We start from the raw sequence: 23,861 nt of genomic DNA on the forward strand, positions 1-23,861 counted from the left end.
CCAGAAGATCGGAAAAGGGAATCCCACTTCGAACATACTGTATATGGCAAATTCAATGTAGCTTTTGGCTGAGTTGTATGCAAGAATGCCACTTATGGTACCAGTGTTATGCTTCTTACATCAAGCAGAACCACTTGTAAGAACAAGAAAGAGGAGTTGGAGAAAACAGAAGTCCTAAAAATCTGTGATGCTTCCATTTCGAGTTAAATGAAAAGCAAAGACACACATATTTTCCACACAGTTTATTATATATGGCACCAGATCAGAAGCCCAATATGCTGTTTGGAAGAGGGCAGAGAGAAGCATTTGAGGTAAAACATGTTCATTAAGAATCAACAATAATATGCTATTTTAGGCAACTTCCCCCACCCCCATACATACATACATACACCCATACATCACATACAATGCAATTTGGCTATAGGTTCAGAGTACAGGCCAAGCGACCTTAGTTTTGCTTGAGGAGACAAAGCATCACAGCAAAAAGAGAGCATTTTTTTTCTTTTCTGCACTTTAGAAAACAACTCGGTGTTCAGTTCTGCATGAGTCAAGTAACACTGTGCAATTTTTAAGTACACTGCATGCAATTCATGGCCAATGAAATAGCGAATAAAGACCTTGGAAGACAATGCAAGGCATACTGATAAGTTCTGAAATGGACTTTTAACAAATGCTGGAAGAAATGCAGAATGCACTTTTTCAATCCCAAATTCTTATACATTTTGAATTTGACATTTTAAATAGGTTGATGATTAATTGAGTTATGTTCATTACAAGTACAGATTCTAACCCTAAGGACCACACCCAGCCTAGAGATGCCTGAACACTGTCACTTTGTGTGTGTCTGGTTTTTTTAAAATATAACAGGAAGTTCCCAGATGAATAGTTGCAGTTTTGGTTTTTGAGGGGGGGTTATAGCGGGTGGGGGAACCTCCCCCTCCCCCAAAAAATCCTTAAGAAAAATGAAAAATTCATAATCAAAAACATTTTTGAATTTTTAAATGGGTCTGTGGAGTTGTCTTCAGGGCCACCCAGAGTGGCCTTGGTAGCCAGATGGGTGGTATAAAAATAAAATACCATATTTTTCCATGTATAAGACACCCCCATGTATAAGACGCCCCCACTTTTCTAATCCAAAATTAAGAAAAATAAGTGGAGCTTAGCAAGTGTACGGGAAAAGGGATCAAAGCGCTGCAGGATCGCTTTGATCCCTGCTTTCCCCTCCACTTGTTTTTGTTCTCTCCTCAGCTTACTTCTGTGTATAAGATGACCCTCAATTTTTAGTCTAAAGATTTTAGACAAAAGTATAGTCTTATACATGGAAAAATACAGTAAAATAAATGCCCCTGAAGAGGTCACCTGAGGAGCTGCATTCGGTCACCCATGTCCCATAGAAATTAAGTTGGTAGGTAGTCAGGCAGGGCCATGATTATATAACTCCATCCCTAGAGAGATGAGCCCCTCTTTCTTAGGCTTTAGGGAAGCAGAGAACGCTTGATCGTTCTCCTAAACTTTCAACATCTGTTTGATGTTGTTCCCTTATTTCATCATGAAGGATGGTCCACCTTCTGTTTTAATTGAATTGTGATGAGGTATTTGTTTCATTGCCCTTTCATTGGAAATCTGTGTATCACCTTGAGCGTCCAGTGGGCTGGGGGTGATTTACAAATGTTTAATATTTATTCAGAACGCGGCCAAAGAGCCTGAAAAACCCACAACAACCATTAGATCCTGGCCGTGAAAACTTTCATGAATACATTTAATATTTATATTAATATGTATATTAAATAAATATGTGCCAAAGGAAATGAACAGAGGAAAAAGCCACAGATGGCACTGAGACATACAGCCTTGGTCAAGTCAGTCTGCAAAAACTAGGAATTTACTAAAATGGTGCAGATCCATCACAATCCTGGGAGAAAATCAGCATATAAATGAAATAAATAAATAAATAAAAACAAATTAATTCCAGAAGAGAAGAAAACCTTTTCACAAAAAGATCTTTGGTTTGGACACACAGGCGATCAGTGTAAACAATGTACAGGAGTAGATGAAAGCATTTAAAACACGTGTAGAGTCAAATGAGAAACAGATAATAGCATTATGTTTTGGCATATGAAGTATCTTTGCAGGGTGATCCTATAGCTTATAAACAGTAATGGCCAGAATCCTATCAGCTACTTACACAAACATAAATGTAATGGCAAAAAAGTACAGTGGCAAATTGCCACTAGTTAACAAGTCATCATCGCACCTCGCTCACATGAGGAGGTGCACATGAGGAGGTGCAACAAACGATACAAGTGGCAACTCATACATTATAGGCAATTCACCAATGCAATTTATGCCACTTTGTGCCAGAGTAACTAACCGATAGGATCCTGGCCAATATCAGAAAGCTGCTCTTGAAAATCTGATAGAAATACATTTCTTGTGCCAGCACACAATATCGTACCTCTTTTTCTCACTTTGGAATTTTTCTGCCCTAGTTAACATGTCAGGCTTGAAGGCTTATTTATGGAAAAAGCAAGAGCAGGAGAGAATTTCGCCAGATCATAGCAGTGTAATACATAAATAATGTGACACTCTCAGTAGTTGACTCCTTAATTTGAAGTGAACATTTACAAGAAGTCTCAAGGCTCTATGACATCAAAAAAAATGGGAAACCTCTCAACCTGATCCAGCTGCACCAGTGAGCAACTAGATATTGGCAGGCAATACAGGATCGTGGTCAGAGTGTTGGGCCAAGGTGTGGGAGATGCAGGTTTTAGCCAGCTATGAAATTCATCAAGTGAACCCTAAGATTGTTACGAAGATTAAGTGGAGAAGAAGGGAGCCATGTATACTAGCCTGAGCCATTTGAGGAAAGCTGGGATGTAACTGACACAAGACATACACATATACATACACGCACATTGAAATTACTAACTTGTAGCTCTAAATACGAATGCACACTCCCCATGCCACTCAAAACAAACATCCAGACCATTTAATAGGTCTTGGGTGAGCCTCGCAGTGGGAGTGTCTATGCAGGCATGCTTCTGCATCAGCACTGGCAAAACACGCAGACGTTCACTTACACCCATGGATGTCTCTTGCTGTGGCATGATGGCTTTGGTTGTAGGAAACTCTTCGCTCATTTAGGAAACACACTAGGTGCCATTTGCTAATCCAATCCAAACTCAACCTTAGGAATGGCAGGAGCTTGTTCATGGAAACTGAAAATGGCTGCTTGAAGAAAAGGGCATATAAAGCAGTATATATCTACTGTATAAAGCAGCCCAATTGATAACCTGTGGCTGGGAAGGGAAGATCCTATTTTTGGTCATATTAAGATAGAATGATGGGATTTGGGAAGCAGGTTGTTTTAGATTTATTGTTGTTTAGTCGTGTCCGACTCTTCGTGACCCCATGGACCAGAGCACGCCAGGCCCTCCTGTCTTCCACTGCTTCCCAGAGTTGGGTCAAATTCATGTTGGTCGCAATGATGACACTGTCCAACCATCTCATCCTCTGTCGTCCCCTTCTCCTCCTGCCTTCACACTTTCCTAACAGACCTGCTAGTAATATGTCCATTGTTCTGGTTTACATAAGTACAAGCTCTCCTAAAGACCGAACCCAGACTCACACCAACCAAAAAAGCTTCCTTTTTTGGACTACAGTTGCCAGAATCCGCTAACCAGCTTGGCCACTGGCCGTACAGGTCAGGAGATTCTGGGAGTCTAAAAAAAATTAACTTCTTGAAGCTCTGGACTCATGTTTCACACCGGCCTTGTGGTCATATCAGTGAGGACACCCATCATTTCAGAAAAGGGAAAAAGCAGGCACTCAGTATAGGAACAATGGATTTTATCCGTGCTTTAATCCTGCATTCACCAAATATGGCCAGGTGTAATCTCCACAGTTAGAAATCCTGGATCCCAGAACATATCTTGAAAGAAATTCTAACCCATCATTCTCATGCATGCAAATTGCTTGGATTGCAATTTCTATCTCTAAACATTTGGTTAAAAGAAGGGATATGGCCTATTGTTTATTTCACACACACACACACACACAGAGAGAGAGAGAGAGAGAGAGACAGACAGAGAGAGAGAGAGAGGTAGCTGCACACTGTATAATTACACAAAATCTAGGAGAGCCATATCACAAATGAGCTACTAGCACTGTAGAAAATATTACTGAGATTCTAGTTGCATATCTATAGAAGCAAGTATTATATATTAATTGATTACAAGGCAAGCTGTTAATGGTTGCCTATTTCACTACGTTTTACTAAGCTATAATAATATATTTCACATGCCAACTTCAAAGTTGAAGCTAAAAAAAATGCACTCAGCAGCCTCTCAAAGGGTGCACTTAAATAGAATGTAATGGCTGATACTCTCCACACTAACCCCCATCATTGGGACAGTAGAAACAAGTTTCTAGTCAAACCTTCTGTCTTCACATCTTTTCAGTTAAATCCCACCAGAAGCAGCTTTCCTAAAAAGTATATATGTGTGTGTACACACATATGCACACACATTTTGTGAGTTTGGCAAGTGATCAAAATACAGTAGGACCCTCGTATCCACAGGATCGGTATCCATGATTTCATTTACCCATGGTCTGAAATATTATAAATATTAAATGAAAAAAAAAAACAGAAATACGTATTTCCATGATGTAATTACCAGACCTGGCCACGAGAGGGAACCAGAGACACTATATATAGCAGTGGTCCCCAACCTTTAGCCCTGTGGACTGGCTGGGGAAGGCGGGGCACCCCGCTGCGCGAGGGTTGGGGACATCTGATATATAGGATTCACTATTATCAGCAGTTTTTGGCATCCACGGGAGAGGACTGATCCTCCTCAGATGCCGTCGTCCTAATGCAAATTAAATCTGGAAAACAATGCATCAAAACTATTGAAGGGTGGTTTTAGGGACAGTTTCATTTTTGAGAGAGAGAACGCACAGCTTTTTAGTTGCAAGTTTTCAATATTTCTAAATCCTCCGTTCAGATCTGGAGTATTTCCAGCCACGTAGGAGTGAGGCATCGTAGTTCAGTTCTGCTAAAAATGTCTCAGCGACAATGTTCAGATTGAACCACTGAATAGCATATGCAAAAACTCTTGCTAGATCATGATCATACTGACAGCCTGGAAGACCAGGATTTCTGATTCACATCATTGGCGCAACATCTGGTCATCTTCAGCATGTCACTTTCCGATGCTTCTGTTAAGGACTTATGCTACTTTTAGTATAGAACCTCAATTTTCAGTTCTCAAGAGATTGTGGTAGGTCTGGTTGAAAGCTGAATCTTGTGTAGGAGAATGCTATGAACGACATAATGCTCGTAACACACACTGGGGTGCTAAATGGTGAAGTACTCTTCTAGTTCCCACAGCTACCAAATGCAGGACAACTGTGCGATCTGGCCCACAGATGTCCTATGGGTCACAGCTGTGCAATCTGGCCCATAGATGTAGGGTTAAATCCAGGTGTTAATTCTAACTACAGGCAGAAATATTACTTTCTAAATGCTTTGTTCTTGTCCGCATAAGCTGTCTTGACAAGGAACATTAAAAATCATGTGAAATTTATCATCCCCAGCTGAGAACAAGGCAAAGAGTTCTCCTCCTGCTTCAATTATCTGTAATTTGTGCAAATTGTCTATATTGTACTTTGTCTCTGAGAAGCAAAGCACACACATATACACCCACACATGCACACACATATATACACCACATTCACACAGACAAAGAGTAAGCATAGAAGGATTGGCTAATTGTTGAGAAAGACAGCAACACCCCATGAAAGTGCATGGACTGTGTAATTTTGCTGGGAGAAATGGTACAAAATGTCACTCTCACCAATGTAAACACTATGGAATTATCTAGAATATAAGAACATAAGAAAAGCCCTGCTGGATCAGGCCAAGGGCCCATCTAGTCCAGTTTCCTGTATCTCACAGTGGCCCCACCAGATGCTTCTGGGAGCACACGAGACAACAGGACATTTGTCTCCTGACACCCCTCCCCTGCATCTGGCATTTTGAGGTACCTTTCTTTTAAGCCTGGAATTATCCACCCCCATCATGTAACCTGTAATGGACTTTTCCTCCAGAAATCTGTTCAATCCCCCTTTAAAGGAATCTAGACATCCTGTGGCAAGGGGTTCCACAGACTAATTTCTGTTGGATACAGAAATCTTTTCTTTTGTCTGTTCTCACTCTCCCAACACTCAATTGGAATGGATGTCCCCTGGTTCTGGCATTGCGTGAGAGGGAAAACAGCTTCCCTCTGTCCAATTTATCCATCCTCTGCATCATTTTAGACCACTCAATCATGTCCCTCCTCAGGCGCCTTGTCTCTGGACAAAAGAGCCCAAACGCTGTAGCCTTTCCTCATAAGGGAGGTACCCCAGCCCAGTCATCATTTTAGTTGCTCTCTTCTGCATCTTTTCTAGTTCCACAATGTCTTTTTTGAGTTGCGGCAACCAGAACTGTACACAATACTCCAGGTGCGGCCTTACCAGAGTTTTGCACAATGGCATTATAATGTTTGCTGTTTTATTTTCACTACCATGTTTCCAGAGAGGAGGAGAATGTCACAGCTCTTCTTATGTGAGGACAAGAGACATAAGAACTGACATTTCTAGTCCCAACTGGAAACAAGCCATTGAATCAATAGGACCTACACATATGTTGACTTAACAAACCTGATTCAATGGGTCTACTCTAGTTGGCATTGTGCCACAGAAAAAGTAAGGCTACATCTAAGGTAAATAACCAATAAAGATGTTCTCTACTGGGCCATAGGGTAGGTACAACTTTAGCATGAGCTTGGAACGTTTTCAGCCTCCAGTTCATCCATTTATTGAATCATCCAGAGCCTTCAAGTGGGGAAAAAGACCACACAAGTCCTATAAAAATATCTTCACCTATGCCATGGCCACTTTAACACTACCTAGTTTTGTACACACACGTGCAATTTCCAGTCCTCATACCTGCACTCCCAGGCAAAAGGAATTCACTAAAAGTGCCTCCACATAATTAAGCCCAAGTCATGCATAACGTTGGGTTGGATCCAGACTTAGGACAGAAAGTGATGTTATAAACATTTCATTATCAGTTGAAAGCACATTAGTGTTGGAGAGACGTGATTCAGACAAACATTTCTATTTGAGAAATCAGGCTTCCACTGAATCTTTTGCTTATGTTCCCAAGATCAATCATAAAAGAAAGCCAGTTAATTTGCCAACTCTGAGAGATGAAATAAGCGCCTGGCATGATACTCACAAACAATCAGCCCTTAAGGATTCACATCTTCTAATACCAAGTTGTCTTTCATGTCTTTTTCTGTCCTTAGTCTGGTGGCAGAAATCGGGTGAAATCAGCAATTCAGATAGCCATGACTTACTTGTTGCAGCAATTTCATTGGATTTCTTCTAAACATGACTAAGTCTGTATCCAACACAATATCTCTGAGATGGCATGGACACCAGTTAAGGAAGAATATATGTTGCTATTCCCAAGTCTAAAGCTAATTGTATGTTCAACAGAAAATATGTTGTAGGTGACAACTTGACTAAACCTGTATCAAGGAAATGGCACAAAGTTTATTGTCTATGGGTCGGTTCACACATGCATGTCTATCAGGTACAAATACAAGCAAAAAGGGATGATTTGCAGGTGTGAATTAATCTCCAAAGATGGACTTTCAATATCACACCAACTCTAACAGAATCCTTACAATGGAGAGAGTTTGCAAATCTAACTGACATTCACCCGTTGTTGAGTAATTCACAGACAAGAGACCATGATGAACACATATGTGTGAACTAGCCTGTTAGCAGGGATATTTTTGCGGACAAAGATATCCTTAATGGGCTGCTTAATTCCAGATTTGCTTTCTTTCTGGAAAAAAAAATTGCATGGATTACAACAATTCCTTTCACGGTCCTCGAAACAGAGATGCCAACGTAAAAACCCACAACCTGCTGAGCAGATTCAGCTCAGCCTTCCCATTAAATCATGCCACTTTTCTCCTCCTGAAAGGAAGTTCGTGAAGAGGATCGTCCTAGCAAAAGCTCCTTCTCATGAATCAGGCTGTCCAGGAGGTCTTCCTGCCGATAGTTCTGATAAACCTTCAAAAAGGCCAAGATGGTAATTCCTAGCCAGGTCACCCAGGCAGCCCAGAGACCAAACTAGACAAGACAAAATAGGAGAGAGGAGAAAGATTTGAGAAATGCAGAGATGACGGAGGCACATGATTCCTAATATTACTTTCTATACCAATGGCAGGGAATCGCTCTCAACCCAAGAGGCAACCTCCGTTTCAGAGAAACTTTATGGGTGATGAACAATGACAGAGGGGAAAAAAGTAGGACCCAAATATCAGTGTAAAAAGGTAAAGGTAAAGGTTCCCCTTGACAATTTTTGTCCAGTCATGTTCGCCTCTAGGGGGCGGTGCTCATCCCCGTTTCCAAGCCATAGAGCCAGCGTTTTGTCCGAAGACAATCTTCCATGGTCACATGGCAAGTGCGACTTAGACACGGAACGCTGTTACCTTCCCACCAAGGTGGTCCCTATTTATCTACTTGCATTTGCATGCTTTCGAACCGCTAGGTTGGCGGGAGCTGGGACAAGCGACGGGCGCGCACTCCATTGCGTGGATTCGATCTTACGACTGCTTGGTCTTCTGACCCTGCAGCACAGGCTTCTGCGATTTAGCCCGCAGCGCCACCACTCATACTGCTGGTGATTAAGCTATAGGAGAGACAGCCCAGCCTTTTAGAACTGTACAAAACTTGGAAATCCAGCAAATAATGGTGTCACCAGAAAAAAACCAACATATCTTTCTAGGAGCCCTTGCAGGGTAGACTAGGACCTCAGGAAAGCTGGGTTTGGTTCCTTAGCATGAGTTTCTGTATTCCCATTCTATACCATCTACAGTACAATCTCGAACAACATTTACAAAACAATCTAAAACAGAGCAAATAGGTGAAAAACGTTTCAACGAAAAAATGTTTAAGGCTTGGGAGGGATGCATTTTCCAGATTACTTTATTTCTTGAAGTATTCTCCTGATTCTACTTCTGTCCTAGACTGCCAATTCTAAAAGTTTGGTTACACCCATTGGGTGAAATCATGTTTCTTTCTAACGTAGGTGGAAGGCAAATTACAGCATATTCACTCACATCCAGCTGACAATTAAAGAGCCAATTAAGTGATTCTTGAGGTGGGCATGCCTGCAGGCTTGGCATGTGCGTGAGAATACCAGTAAAAAGGTAAAGGTTCCCCTTGACAATTTGTCCAGTCATGTCTGACTCTAGGGGCGGTGCTCATCTCCGTTTCCAACCCATAGAGCCAGCGTTTGTCCGAAGACAATCTTCCGTGGTCACGTGGCCAGCGCGACTAGACACGGAACTCCATTTCCTTCCCACCCATGGTCGTACCTATTTATCTACTTGCATTTTGCATTTTGCATGCTTTCGAACTGCTAGGTTGTCGGGAGCTGGGACAAGTGACTAGAGCTCACTCCGTCATGTGGTTTCGATCTTACGACTGCAGGTCTTCTGACCTTGCAGCACAGAGGCTTCTACGGTTTAACGCGCAGCGCCACCACATCCCATCATGAAAGACAATATTTAAAACAATGAGTATACAACGATGGTGTACCTCATGAAAAGACAATATTAAAGCTAAAATAATAAGTGTACAAATATTAAAAAAGGAACAAACAAACACCACCACCACCACCACCACCACCAACAACAACAACAACAACAACAACAACAACCCTTCCCAAAGCCCAACTTCACTATCTGAGAATAACAGGACATACCCTACAATGCTATTGGAGCATAGCTTGCCTTGGCCCACACTAAATTCACATTTCATAGCCTCTAAGCCCTTCCCTGTATCATACTATGGGCCTTTTCAAGAAATAGTAGAACTTCAGTTCTAAGAACAAATGCCCACATCTAATGGTACCATTAAGAGAAACACATCTTTCTGTCCTCACCTAGATACTGACCACCAGGACATACTGCTTCATTCCTGCTGTTGGAATCCTAAGTCAGAGAAACCAACATTGTTGCCTATATATGTTTTCATCTGATTTCAAAAGCCTTGAGGTGAGCTCACACATGCAAGTCCATCACCTGATGACTGAAGTAATGCCACAGAACAACAGAATTTAAAGTAGTCTCGGAAATCATCTAGTCCCGAATCAGTGCTCAAGGTAGGCTCTGCCGGCATCTACAGCAGCGCTCACGCATGACTATCTAGCCTGTATCTTAAAAACTCAAACAAGAAAAGCATACCATTTCCTACAGCTAGCTATCCCAATGATCAGCTAGCTGTTCTTACCATCAGGAAATTTCTCCTAGCATTTACTCAAAATCTGCTCTCCTGTAATTTCCACCCACTGCTTTCAATCCTGCCTTCTGAAGCAACAGAGATTCAGGCTGCCCTATCTTCTGTACGATAATCCTTCATGTAGTTGAAGCCCATTACCCCAACTCTTCTACTCCAGGCAGGTATTTTAACCATTTTTCATGGTGTACAGTTTTCAGACGGCACACCGACCTGGTTGCCCTGCTCTAAAATGCCCCAGATGGGCACAAACATATGAACGAAACCACTCCAGACACATCATGACAGAGAAGATAGTCATTTCATTGGAGCACATTGCTTTCCACTTGCCTCTGTTCATAGATGTGGCATCACATCATCAAACACTGGATGAGGAAACAATGATATAGGCTGTGTTTATGCATGTGTAAACTGATTCCAGGTAACCTCAGGTGAGGAGGATGCTACTTCGGGAGATCTCCCAAAGTCATTTCCACAGTTACAAGTCATCTGTTCGATGATGAGAGAGGCTCTGGTCAATAGCTGTTCACTCACCTGTGTGATGGCAAACTGGTCATAGAATGATGAGTTTTCTAAATTCAGCTCAAGATCTATATCCTGCAGTTCTTCACAGCTAGAGGGAGAAGATATTTTGGACGAAAGGGAAAGAAACAAAAATCAACATCTTCTTTACAAAGCAATCATCCCACTATCCTTGAGGACAAAGATAAACTTTTACATGGCAGCCTCTCTCAGGGCATGCTGTTGAGCCAGTTTTAGTTTATTGATCTCAGACAAAAAAAATAACAGAACAACGGCCAAAATGTCAAGTTTTCTTCTAAGACTTTGCCATTTGTTCCTGTTCTGATTAATGCCCTGCAGATTGCGAGGAAGAAAGAAGCTCCATGAATGTTCCATTGGACTCTATATTACAGAATTCTGCTGCATTCTTAATCTGACAGGGCCCTTCCACATGATTGTTAAAAAAAGTGTTGTACCTATATTTTGATCATACAATCACAAGGGATTGTTCAAATGTGCAAAGCTCCCTATCTCTACAGGCTAGTGTTGACAGAAAGGCTTCCTTACGAGGGAAAGAAAATATTTTTGCTAGGATCAAGTCCGAACCAATGTGGCCGTGCACCTCCCAAGTTCTGTGGCAAGACATACTTTGTCTTTAAAATTCACTGCTTTGTGAGGCTTGCCATGCATCTCAGAGAGATAAAAAAAATATGCAAGGTCATGGGTACATTTTTAATAACGTGAATGGATAAAATTGTCTGCAATTATAAAATATGCATCCATTTTAATCAATGGGAAAATGTGCACAGATACGAATACATTAAAATGGGAAAATGTGCACAATGGGAAAATGTGCACAATTGGGCATACCTTAAAATGTTTACTATATAAGTGCAAAAAAAAACCCACAACAAGCAAACCACCAATCATAAATTCCTTTGCAATCAGGAAAAAAAAATCAAAGCCCTGCAATTTAATTCAAACCAAAGATGGGATGAGGATACAGATGTGAGATAAAGAAATGTAATGAAATCAAAACTGAGGATTCCCCCCCACACACACACACGTGTCCTTCTGTTGCTAAAGGAAGAGCTGTTTTGTCTGTTTCTGTAGAAAAACACCATGTCCCTGAGTGCTAGATGTCATCAGTGCTTTTCATAGACTTCACAAAACATCTTGCAAGCCTTTCACAAAAAACAGATGCAGAGGGCAAATCTGCCACATTTCAGGCTTCTATTGAGCTAGTACGAGTGCACTTGCACTCTCCTCACAAGGGCATTCCTGGGGATCAGTGGAATAGTTGGTGTAGACTGTGTAGAAGGAGACGCAAGGGCTGTGTTCACTAGTTATGCAGAACTGATGGGGCTAAAGAAATCTGAATCCCAGCCGGAATGTTGGACTAGATGGCTCCTTGATAAGACCCAGCAGCTTTGCTCTTCTTTCTAAGTTTAGATGTTCTACTATGTGGGCAGTACAGCAAAGGCCACATTCTGTCTCTTCTTTGCAGGAAAATGGTGTAGGCTTGCAATAAATAAATTCAATTCCCACTAGGAAAGGCTATTGTGATACTCAGGACTAAGAACATTTAAAAAAAACAATATAACTACTGCCTGTCACACAAACCGACTGCAGTCCATCCAGCAAACTCAGCAACAATCTCATTTCCCCAACTATAGCACCTTGAACAGTCAGAATATCTCATATTTTAGCAATAAAAGCAAATACAAACTGCATATTGTCCATAGATTGTGGTCAAGGGCACCGATTTCCTCAAGACACATTCCAGGTTCAACCTCTGGCAGTGCTTACAAAGTTGCTGCTGGTCAGTCTAGAGGAGCTAACCTAAATTGACCAATGGTGTGATCCAGTATACAGTGGTACCTCGCTAGACGATGACTCACAAAATGACAAATCCGCATGATGATGAGGTTTTGTGATCGCTATAGCGATTCACAAAACAGTGATTCCAAAGGGCAATTTTCACTGGACAATGTTTGGGTCCCTGCTTTGCAAACCGATTTTCGCAAGACGACAATTTTGCCACTGATCGGAGCTTTGCAATCGGGTGTTTTCGGGACCGATGCTTCGCAGTGCAGCCATTTTAACAGATGATCAGCACTTCGCAAAATGGCTTCCCTATGGGCGATCTTCACAGAACGACAAGGATTTTTCCCCATTGGAATGCATTAAACGGGTTTAAATGCATTCCAATGGGTAAACGGTTTTTGCTAGACGAATGCTTTCGCTAAACAGCTGTTTCAATGGGACGGATTATCGTCGTGATGCGGGGCACCACTGTAAAGCCATTTCTATGTCTGTAGTGTCTAAAAGACAAAATGTGCCTGCCTGTTTCCACCACAGATCCACAACAGTGAAGTCCATGTACCTGGCATGGATACCTGGAGGATCCCAGGATCTCTGCACTTCAGGTCCTTCAAATCTGTGTGTATACAACCCAAACAGTATCATCTTTAAGCATGATAAGGCAGATTTCCTTAAGCATAGATTGTCCTGAAACCCAGAAGTAAGTTGCAACTAGAAAAGGACCATCCATGGAATGTACAGAGGAGCTGATTTATCCAATCTCCACTGATTCAGTGGGCCTACTGTGGTTGTGCTTGGACTGCAGCCAATGTATCTTATTAGAAGAAAAGGAATCTATAAGAGACAAGCATGGAAAAAAAAATACAGCAAGCAAACATTCAGAATGACTGACTCCACAGAGCAGCGGACAGAATAGGAAAGGCTAGATCTAGCACCACTGCCATTCTAGAGCAGTAATTTGAAAGACTAACATCCTACAGGAGAGAAAGAAACACAACTTGCAAGCAAACAAAGTAGGAAAGCTTGCATCCACTGACAGCTGAACCTCCCAAGCTGAATCACACAAGACAAATAACAGAGGGGCAATGGATGGAACCAGAAACCATCTCTGGAGAGAAGAAAGAAGTTTGTGTTTTCCTACAATCTGGCCTTAGACAATGGTTCTGATCCATCAATTACAATTAATTGAATTGCAACTTTTTTCATACTCACAATGCAATCAGAGAGAACCTCACGGACATGTTGCTATGTAGTAAGGTTCAAGCTGCCTCAAATCAATGATTAAATGAGCTAAGAATGCCTTATGAGAAGGCAGGAAACAGGCCTATGGATCCCACAATCTACGATTTAGCGAACACACAACAGAGGCAATGTGTACGCCATTGACAACTCCATAACATTTCTGGAAGTCTTACATATATCACATTAATCTAACAGTTCGGAGTCATGTACTTTTGTTGGATATTATAAATGCCTTAGGATTCTTTCGTGCCATGGTGTTCTTGTTCTTGTGTAAATAACTGCACTGATGTTGCTCCCAAACTTAGAAAGAACAGTATGAGTCAGGAAAGAGGGATGCACAGAACAGAACAGAACAAAAGAAAAATGCATGGAAAGACCCTAGATTTTAGCTTTTTAAGACACAGATAAAACGGATTAAAATTGATAGAATTGAAAAGCACCTTCACTTTTATTATATCCCAACCACTAAACCACCCAAACAGACATACACCCCAATTTTGGCACCACCCCACCACTCTGCTTTCTTCCCCAAGTGAAACCCATCTTATGAGCCTCTATTACCTTATGACATCATCAGAGAAGACTTCAGAAGAGGGTGTTTGCATGTTTTTGTTTCAGATGCTCCAGACAAACAAGTTGGTAAGATAGCTTGCCTACAGATTTTTTTTTAACCAATTAACTTGGATTTCTACGTGGCGCTGTGAAAAAATTCCAGGGGTTTTGTGGTTTCGGAAAGCCTCTTCTCTCTCTTTCTTGCCCTTCCAGTGTGGTCAGCCATCTTGGATGCTTATCCGAATATTCGATTCTTAAGTCAGGGTTTTTTTCCCCAAAAAACCCAGAGAGAATTTTAACCGAATATTCGAATAATCGTTGCAACCCTAAACAGAACATTCACTAATGGCATTTTACAACATATGACAAGGTAAAACATAAAATTAACTCTGTAACAGTGCCTTTGATCTATTATCATATGACATAAAATGTCACAATTTTATCTGCAACTTCATTATTATCCAGCAGACATTTGCATTTTCGAAAAGATACTAGCAGATCTTTTGTTCCTAACACCAAACCGAAGGACTGGTAGAGCACACTGAATAATTGCTTACTTCTCTATTATAACCAGTGTTATGTAATGGGTGTTACAATTACATAACACTAGTAAATTTAGCTCACAGGCTGGAAGCATATTAGATACGCATAACTAATTCGTACTGGATATTCCTTTAGCCTTATTCAAATACTGTATAAGATAGGACAAGCACACATACTTCAGTCAAAAGTCAGTTCCATTCCATTAACAAAGAGTTTTGTCTTCTATTATGAGGGAAAAAATTAAATATCACGATTTCTATGTTGCATTTTCAGAGTTTTTAGAAATCATCTCCAGGGAAGAGACAAGCAACTTTCAGAAATTCGGGGGGGGGGGGGCTGCAGTCACCTTATGCCTCCTCCACCTTTTCCCCTGTACCCATTTTTAAAATTAATTCAAAACAGTGCCAGTAAGGGATACAGGGGGCAAATCTGTCACATTTCAGGCTTCTATTGAGCTATTTTAGGCCTAGGCCTGCATGAGTCGCTTCTGGATTTGCATGCAGCTTGGGTAGGGAACAAAACTCGTCAAAAGTTTTGCTCATGCGACATATAGCATCCACATTTTAAGGCCTTCTTAAGTGATTTTAGGCTCCTAAAGGCATATTTTTAAAGCCAGACGTGATTAGAAGTCACTCCCACCGCCACCTTCCCTAGAGAGGCCCAAAACATGGCAAAATGACCTCCTGGTCTCTTACAGAGTAAAAAGGATAATTTTTAAGTGATTCTTTTCCAAATAAAAAAGGGAGGGAAATGTGAGGGGGCCGCACTTGGGCCCTGAAGATCTCAGGGTGCACTCTGTCTACCCCAGTCTGGGGCTGTTTGCAATTTTCAGCTTTCCAATTGGTGTGGAAGAACAGCCTAATCATTAACCAATAAATCTCATGTCTCCTTATATTCAACGTAGGTCTATACATGCGCTCCTTTAGGGTCTTAAATGGTATTTTGTAACCGAATCCTGCACCAACATCAGTGGCTACAGCTGGGGGGGGGGGTTTCCCAAAATGTCGCTCTCATCAAAATATAGCAACAAATCTGGAATTAAAACTCAGAAACCCAAAATTCCATGTTATAGTTAAAAGCCTTGAAACAAGGGACTATACAGCCCTTGTTGGACTACAATCCCCATCAGCCGTGGCCAGTAAAGCTAGTGGCGAGAGACTGAGCAAGCTGTAGTCCAGCAACATTTGTAGGGTTGGAAGCTGAGTAGATTCTGGGAGCTGTAGCCCAAAAGCAGAATGCTTCCAATAAGAAAGTTCATTCATTGGCCTTGCTTTAACTGCTCTTTAACAAAACAATATCCAGAATACAGTGGTGCCCCGTTTGACGATTATCTCGTTATACGATGAAATTGCTTCACGATGATGCTTTTGCAATGGCTATTGCAAGCGCAAAACGATGTTTCAAAGGGCTTTTTTCACTTGATGATGATCGGTTCCTTGCTTCGGGAACCGATTTTTCGCTTAACAACAATCAGAAAACAGCTGATCGTCGGGTTTCAAAATGGCCACCCATTGTGCAAAATGGCTCCCAGCTGTGTTTAGGAGGGCTTTTTCGCTTTAGAGGCACCGGAAAATGGCCACCCTATGGAGGATCTTCGCTGGACAATGAGGTATTTTGCCCATTAGAACGCATTAAACGGTTTTTAATGCATTCTAATGGGTTTTTTACTTTCGCTTGACAATGATTTTGCTGGAATGGATTATCGTCGTCAAGTGAGGCACCACTGTATATCTCCTCTTGTTTGTTTCCCTTTCTTTGACATTCTCTGCATTTTGTTCCTTGCCTCCAAGTTATCTGTTTCTGTGACTGAACACTTAAAAAAATCCTTTTTCATACTCACCTATTTGGCATGCTTCCTTTTTCAGTAATAGCTTCACACCACATGTTGAAGCCGACACTCACGATAGTGCTGGCAATAAAGATGACAAAAACCACAAAGGCGCTGATCAGCAGATTCAGGAAGGCATAAAAAAAGGAGCTGTTGTGAAAGATGGGAATGGGGAGAGAAGCAGATAGAAAAACATAAGTCATCAGCAATTTAAGATTCTCTTTAAATTATGGATAGGGGGGCACGTGGCTATACAGAACTTGTTAGACTGCTGCTCCCATCATCCTTCATTGCTGATGAGGCTGGGTAGGGCTGGAGGGAGTTACAGCACAGGAACACTCTTGCCATAAGCTATATCAATGGCAGGCTGTACAATGTATGCAATGAATGCCCCATCAATTAAGAATTACACATAATGTTATCTGAGCAAACCCTTAGCAGCCCTCATTCCAAGCAGATCTATCTGCAAGGCTCAGAGAGGTTGGTTTCAAGGACTCACAAATGAAACAAAGCAGGCCCCTTTGCACAGCTCCTTGCCCTCGGAAAATAATCACAACTATCGTATTTTTTCATGTATAAGACTATACTTTTGTCTAAAATCTTTAGACTAAAAATTGAGGGTCGTCTTATACATGGAAGTAAGCTGAGGAGAGAACAAAAACAAGTGGAGGGATAAGCAGGGATCAAAGTGATCCTGCAGCACTTTGATCCCTTTCCCCCTACACTTTCTAAGCCCCACTTGGATTTCTTAATTTTGGATTAGAAAAGTGGGGGCGTCTTATACACTGAAAAATAAGGTATGTGCCATCAAAGTGATTCCAACTGGTGGTGACATTTCATAGGGTTTTCTAGCTGTACAGGATTCAGAAATGGTTTACCATTTCCTTCTTCTGAATGTGTGCTGCACAGTCTGCTGAAGGCTATCTGGGCTGTCTCTTCCTGCCAGTAGCCACAGTGAAGAATCAAACTCCCAACCTCTGATTCTGTAGCCAGCTGCCCAACTCACTGTGCTATCTAGCCAGCTCCTGCCCTGGGAGACACAGATTTAAGTAGTACTTTTGGCAACCAAGACTTCACTGCTTTACTAATAGTAAAGACAGTCATGTGAGATTGGTATACACAGAGAGACGGCAGAGGGACAGAGAGGAACATCTGTGTCTGAGAAAAGAACAGCCATATATCTTTTGGGCTAAGTTCCTCTGTTTCGTTTCTCCTTCCACCCAAGGAAGAGCTGCTGAAAACTGTATAGGATAGACAGGATCATGGCCTTTCAGCAGCAAATGCCAAAGAGGACACTTGTTTCTGACATCCTGGGTCAAAGACCCGGTTGCCTACTCTAGTTATGGCTCCGCTAGGAAGAACCGAAATGCTGTACATCCCAAGGAGATCCAGTTGAGCTACTGGTGGTGAGCCTAGGCCTCAAGACATCTGCCTGCACATGTGACGGCTTGCACATAAACAAGCTACACTCACTGTGAACACAACAGCAAAAACACCTGGAATTATTCCTGGACCACATCTGAGAAACAAGGAAGGTACATAGATATTGGGATGATATGCTCCTGTTAATGATGAATGTGTTTCCCCCTTTTCATTCCTGTTTTCCCTTCCTTGCAGGTTTTTCCAGAATGGCAGCAGCATGGACTACAAGAACTTTTAAAACTATTTTCCAAACTGGAACAATTGCTACACCTTTCTCTTCCCAGCATCATAGATAATAGAATTGGAAGGGATCTATAAGGCCATCAAGTCTAACCCCTTGTTCAATGCAGGAATACAAATCAAAGTTTAAGTGACCAATGGCTGCCCAATTTTTTCTTGAATGCCTCCCATGCTGAAGCACTCACCACCTCCCAAGTTAATTGGTTCCATTATTGTACTGCTCTAACAATTAAGAAGTTTTTCAGTCTCAATCTGGCTTCTTGTAGTTTGACCCCATTATTACGTGTCCTGCACACTACATGATCTAGAACAGATCCTGTCCCTCCTCTGTATGATGTCCTTTCAAGTCTTTCGGAAATGCTATTCCATCTCCCCTCTGTCTTCTTTTCTAAAGGCTAAACATGCCCAATTCTTTCAGTCTTTCCTCTTAGGGCTTGGTTTCTAGTCCCCTGATCATCCTTGTTGCCCTCCACTGAACTTGTCCTAATTTCTCAATATCCTTTTTGAAGCGTGGTCTCCAGAACCAGATACAATACTCAAAATGAGGCCTAACCAGTGCTGAATAGAGGGAGACTATTGTCTTCCTTCCTTTCATCTATATTCCTACCCCATATAAACCATTACTGTTGTGCCTGATAAAATACTGGGACTGCAGGGGAAAAAATGCAAGACAGTTGTATGGATGAACAATGGTATCAAGAACCTTTTGGTGTATAGTTCTACTGATGCATATATCTGCTCCTCTGTGCTGGGGGAAAATCCACAGAAAAGAATAATGATTTTCTGTCTTTGTTGTACAGTGGTGCCTCGCTTAACGAGTGCACCGTTTAACGACGAATCCGCATAGCAACGTGTTTTTTGCGATCACTAATGTGATCGCATTGCAATGTTTTAAATAGGGAAAACATCGCATTGCGATGATTGGTAAGCGTTTCGCTTACCAATCTTCGCATTGCGATGTTTTACAAACAGCTGATCGGCAGTTCCAAAATGGCCACCCGGTCAACAAAATGGCCGCCCGCAGCGTTTTTGCGCCCTGCTCTTGCTTACCGGATGGCGAAAATGGTGGCCGGATGAAGGATTCCCCGCATAGCGGTGAGTTTTTCCCCAATAGGAATGCATTAAACGGAGTTTAATGTGTTCCTATGGGTTCCCCCCCGCGCATAGCGACGAATCCAGATAGCGATATTAATCCTGGAACGGATTAACGTCGCTATGCGGGGCACCACTGTATTGTGTCAGCAAATCTATCTGCATAGGTTGGATGGGAGGGGGGACACTAATGAGCCAATGAAATCAAACAGTAGAGAAGTGGTTCTCAACCTTGGATCCCCAGGTGTTCCAGGACTGCAACTCCAAGGAGTCCTGGCCAGCGGAGCAAGTGGTGAAGGCCTTTGGGAGTTTTAGTCCAAGAACATCAGGGGGCCCAAGTCTTCTCTCTTTCTTCAGCCAACAGGGTCACTGGCCATACAACCTATTGAATTCTGGGAACTATAGCGCGAAAATTTACTTTTCTAAGCTCTGCCAAAATCCATTAAAAATATGGATTATATATTTTTTAAGTGGAACAATGAAGGACTTCCTAAATTAGCTGCTCCATTTCAGCAAGATGGCAGTTTCCACTAATTTATTCCGGCAAGAAAGCAGGCCAATTGTTGAGACATGAAAAATGGGAGACCTGGAAAAAGAAGTGAATTATTGTGTGTACAGAGTCCTGAGGATGGACTACTTTGTAAGATAATTTCCGGTCCAGCCTACACATGGCACAGTAAGGCTGTACCATGTCAGGTTTCAAGTAGGTGATATTTCGGAACACAAGGCCCTCTAAACTCACCTGATGCTCACAACAACTCTGTGAGGGAGGCCATGCTCAAAGAGTAGGAGCTGGCCAAAATCACACAGTGAGTTTCATAGTTCAGAAAGGACTATGATCTTCGTAGTCTAAATGCAATGCACTCTAACCGCTATACCACATCTTATTTTATTATTTGTGTCATTTACATTTTCTACAGTTGGCTGTGACCAGTGAGCTCCATCACCTGGCTGTTGCCCTGGAGTTGGGCGTTTGATTCCTCACTGGATTGCCACCTTGGAGTAGAGCCAACCCTTATAGTTTTGGGCAAGCTGCACATTTCCAGAGCACTACCGGGAATTCGTGCGGCCCCTACGCTGGGCATCTTCAAAACCCAATTAAAAACATGGTTATTCATTCAGGCCTTCCCTCCAGCCAATTCTTGATTTTCTTCTTATTATTATTATTATTCCTATTTTTTAGTTTATTCTAGTTGTTTTGTATTAGCCATGTATTTGTTGTGTTTTATTGTTTAATTTTATATTGGAAGCCACCTAGAGTGGTCCATCGGTCCAGATAGGCGGGGTATAAATCAAATAAATAAATAAATAAATAAATAAATAAATAAATAAATAAATAAATAAATAAATAAATAAATAAATAAATAAATAAATAAATACCTGAGGAGAGGAATAGTAAAACATTTCTCAGTACTGTATACCGGGGAAACCCTGGAACGAGTGGTATCCATTGGAATCAACTTTACGACACATCGTTTTAAAAAATATATATTACGTATATCTATACAATATCCCAGGTGCCCATTCAGTAAAGAGGTGATCATACATATACTATTCATGTACTGAAAGGCTAATATTGTCTTTTACTGATATAAGCTGCTTTGGCACCTTTCTAAGGGGAACAGAGGGATGAACATATTTTTAAAAACTGAAATAAATAAATGCTAAGTAAACAAACTGCTCAACGATTTAGGTCTCTGACTGTTCCAGAGGTTAGGAGTTCCGATTCTTCCTTGACAAAAGCTGGACTCAATGAAACCTGAGGAATTTTTTTAGCTCTGCAGTTCTAAGAGTATTGTTATTAACAATAAATATGTTAAATGATCCATTTCATTTTCTCTCTTCCCTTTCGCCATCACCCACCTGCCCACTAAGAATAAGCTTCGTTGCCCACTGTGGTTGGTGCAGCAGCAGGCCCAGCGCAGATGGGGGAATCCACAATCACGGGCAGAGTTGGGGGCAAAGGTAAGTACAGTGGAGCCTTGACTGGCAACCATAATCCATTCCAGAAGATGGACATAACTTGAAATGGTTGTAAGTCAAAGCACCATTTCCCATTGAAATGCATTGGAACACAATTAATCCGTTCCGGCAAAAAAATAAAAATAAAAAAATAAAGGACACAGCACTGGGGCTTTAAAAAAACAACAAAAAACCCCACCAAAAATAAACAGCAAAGCAAGCTCCGTCACTGGGATTTTAAAAAAAAAAGCACACAGCAAGCTCAGTCGCTGGGGCTTTTTAAAAAAATCACAACCAAAAATAAAGCACACAGCAAGCTCCGTCACTGGGGCTTAAAAAAAACCCAAACCAAAAATAAACAGCAAAGCAAGCCCCGAAGGTGCTGGGGCTGCAAAAAAATCACCAAAAAACAAAACAACAATACAGCACAGAAACATACCCCCCAGCCCAAAACCACACTGCAAAAACACCCAGAACAGTTTTTGAAAAGCAGAAAACAGCACCTTACCTTACCAGACAGCCTCCTCCAATTGCACACTCTCTAACTGCTGGGGTGAAAGAGCTGCAAAGAAGCAGCCTCTTCACCACCAACAGTTAGCAATTTGAATTTCTTGCCTTTCCCCCCTGCCTTTTTGTGTTGGTAACTGGAAGCTACGGCTGCAAGTCAAAGCAAAATTTTGCCGCCGGAGCTGGTCATAACTGGAAATGGCCATAAGTGGGGACATTCATAAGTTGAGGCACCACTGTATTCCTCCCCATGCATTTGGGCAAGCCAGCGTTCACACATACATGTAGCAGAGGAGGGAAACTAGCTAGACAAGGCCTGATTCTCTGCCAGCGGCTAGAGGACCCTAGGAGAGGGCTGGCTGGGAGGAGGGGTAGCACTCCAGTTTCCCTCCTGGATGACCCATCACTTCCCCCTCCAACACAGTAGGGCTCAGGACAGTAGGTCCCCAGATGTTCCTGGACTACAACTCCCAGAACCCCTGGCCAGCACATCCAGCACTGAAGGCTTCTGGGAGTGGCAGTCCAAGAGCACCTGGGTTACCCAAGGCTGGGAACCACTGGCTTAGGATCAGGGGCAATAGGGGATGAAAAACAGAGAACCCCTATTGATGAAGAGCCCAGAAGCGCTGCTTTTTTGGGGGGGGGTGGAGAACTACAGATCCCAGAATCTTTCATAGCAGAACTGGGGGGGGGGGTGTTTAACTTTTGGCGATTTAAAAAAAATCCCCCTGGCTGGAGGATTGTGGGGGATGTAGTCCGCAAAAGCGACGTTTCCGAGAATTGGGCTCTCCCTCCGTGCTCTCCCCCAGCCATGAGATCCGTGCTCCCCAACGGACGGCTTATATGTCTGGGGTGTTCCCCCATCTTTGCCTTCATCCCTCTCTCCTCCTCCTCCTCCTCTCCGCTTTCCCCGCTCGCCGCCCCCCGCCTCCCCCCCCATCATCCCCTGGCGCGCTGGGGGGGCACTTACTCCTCGTGTCCTTTGCAGAGAAAGAAGAGGGTCCGCCAGGCCTGGACGGCGGCAAGGAGGAGGGAGAGGAGGCCGGCGAAGAGGCTGAAGCGGCAGGCGGACTCGGGCCCCCACTCCTGGACGGTGAAGCGCTGCCGCTCGGCCGTCAGGTTGGCGTTGAGCCACATGCCCTCGGTGAAGAGGAGGCAGCGCCCGTGGAAGTCGTTGCTGTTCTCCGAGAGCGGCACCACCACAATGAAGCTGAAGAGGAAGGCGAAGAAGTAGCCCAGGCACTGGGCGAAGAGGAAATTGCTCAGCGCCATGATCGCGCCCCGGCCCCGGCCCCGGCCAGCCCGCCCGAGAGGATGCGCAGTGCCGAGCGCGCTCCCGTCGCCGCCGCCGCCGCCTCCCCCGCCCCGGCGGCCTTCCCAGCTCCCGTGACGCCGACAGGGGCGCGGGGGCGGTGGTCGGAGGGGGTAGTCCTCCGTGTCCCTTGCAGGCGCCCGGGAGGGTTGTGATGATGTCTAGAGAGATCTGTGCCCTTACACACATCTGGCAGGGAGCTGAAAGGTGGCCACAGAAGATTTTGCACCTTCCTATACAGCTATTCAGTTCTTCCTTCCCGAATACCCATCAAGGTTATTCTTTAAAAAGTTCCAAAAGGAATGCTCCTCTTCTTCTTTAAAAGATTTCTTATTTGGCTCTGATTTGGGTAGATCAGAGTCAACAATGAAAAGCATTTGAGAATACATAAATACTAAGTGAGTGTATATGACAAACACGACTGCCCCAGGGTCATCTAGTAGCAGTGGTCCCCAACCTTGGGACTCCAGA

The 23,861-nt window shown here is 42.7% G+C and overlaps 1 protein-coding gene across 1 annotated transcript; it reads right to left on the bottom strand.

Moving 5' to 3' along the window:
* Positions 1 to 227: 227 nt before the first annotated feature.
* On the bottom strand, positions 228 to 23,597 carry TMEM179 (transmembrane protein 179). Its single transcript, XM_072986736.2, has 4 exons — positions 23,049 to 23,597; positions 16,868 to 17,005; positions 10,900 to 10,978; positions 228 to 8,193 (listed from the first exon to the last, which is right to left on the bottom strand). The coding sequence occupies exons 1-4, from the start codon at positions 23,348 to 23,350 to the stop codon at positions 8,014 to 8,016; spliced, it is 699 nt and encodes a 232-aa protein (XP_072842837.1). The 5' UTR covers positions 23,351 to 23,597; the 3' UTR covers positions 228 to 8,013.
* Positions 23,598 to 23,861: the final 264 nt, after the last annotated feature.

Source organism: Pogona vitticeps, chromosome 1 (genome assembly GCF_051106095.1).
Source record: "Pogona vitticeps strain Pit_001003342236 chromosome 1, PviZW2.1, whole genome shotgun sequence".
Classification (NCBI taxonomy): domain Eukaryota; kingdom Metazoa; phylum Chordata; class Lepidosauria; order Squamata; family Agamidae; genus Pogona; species Pogona vitticeps.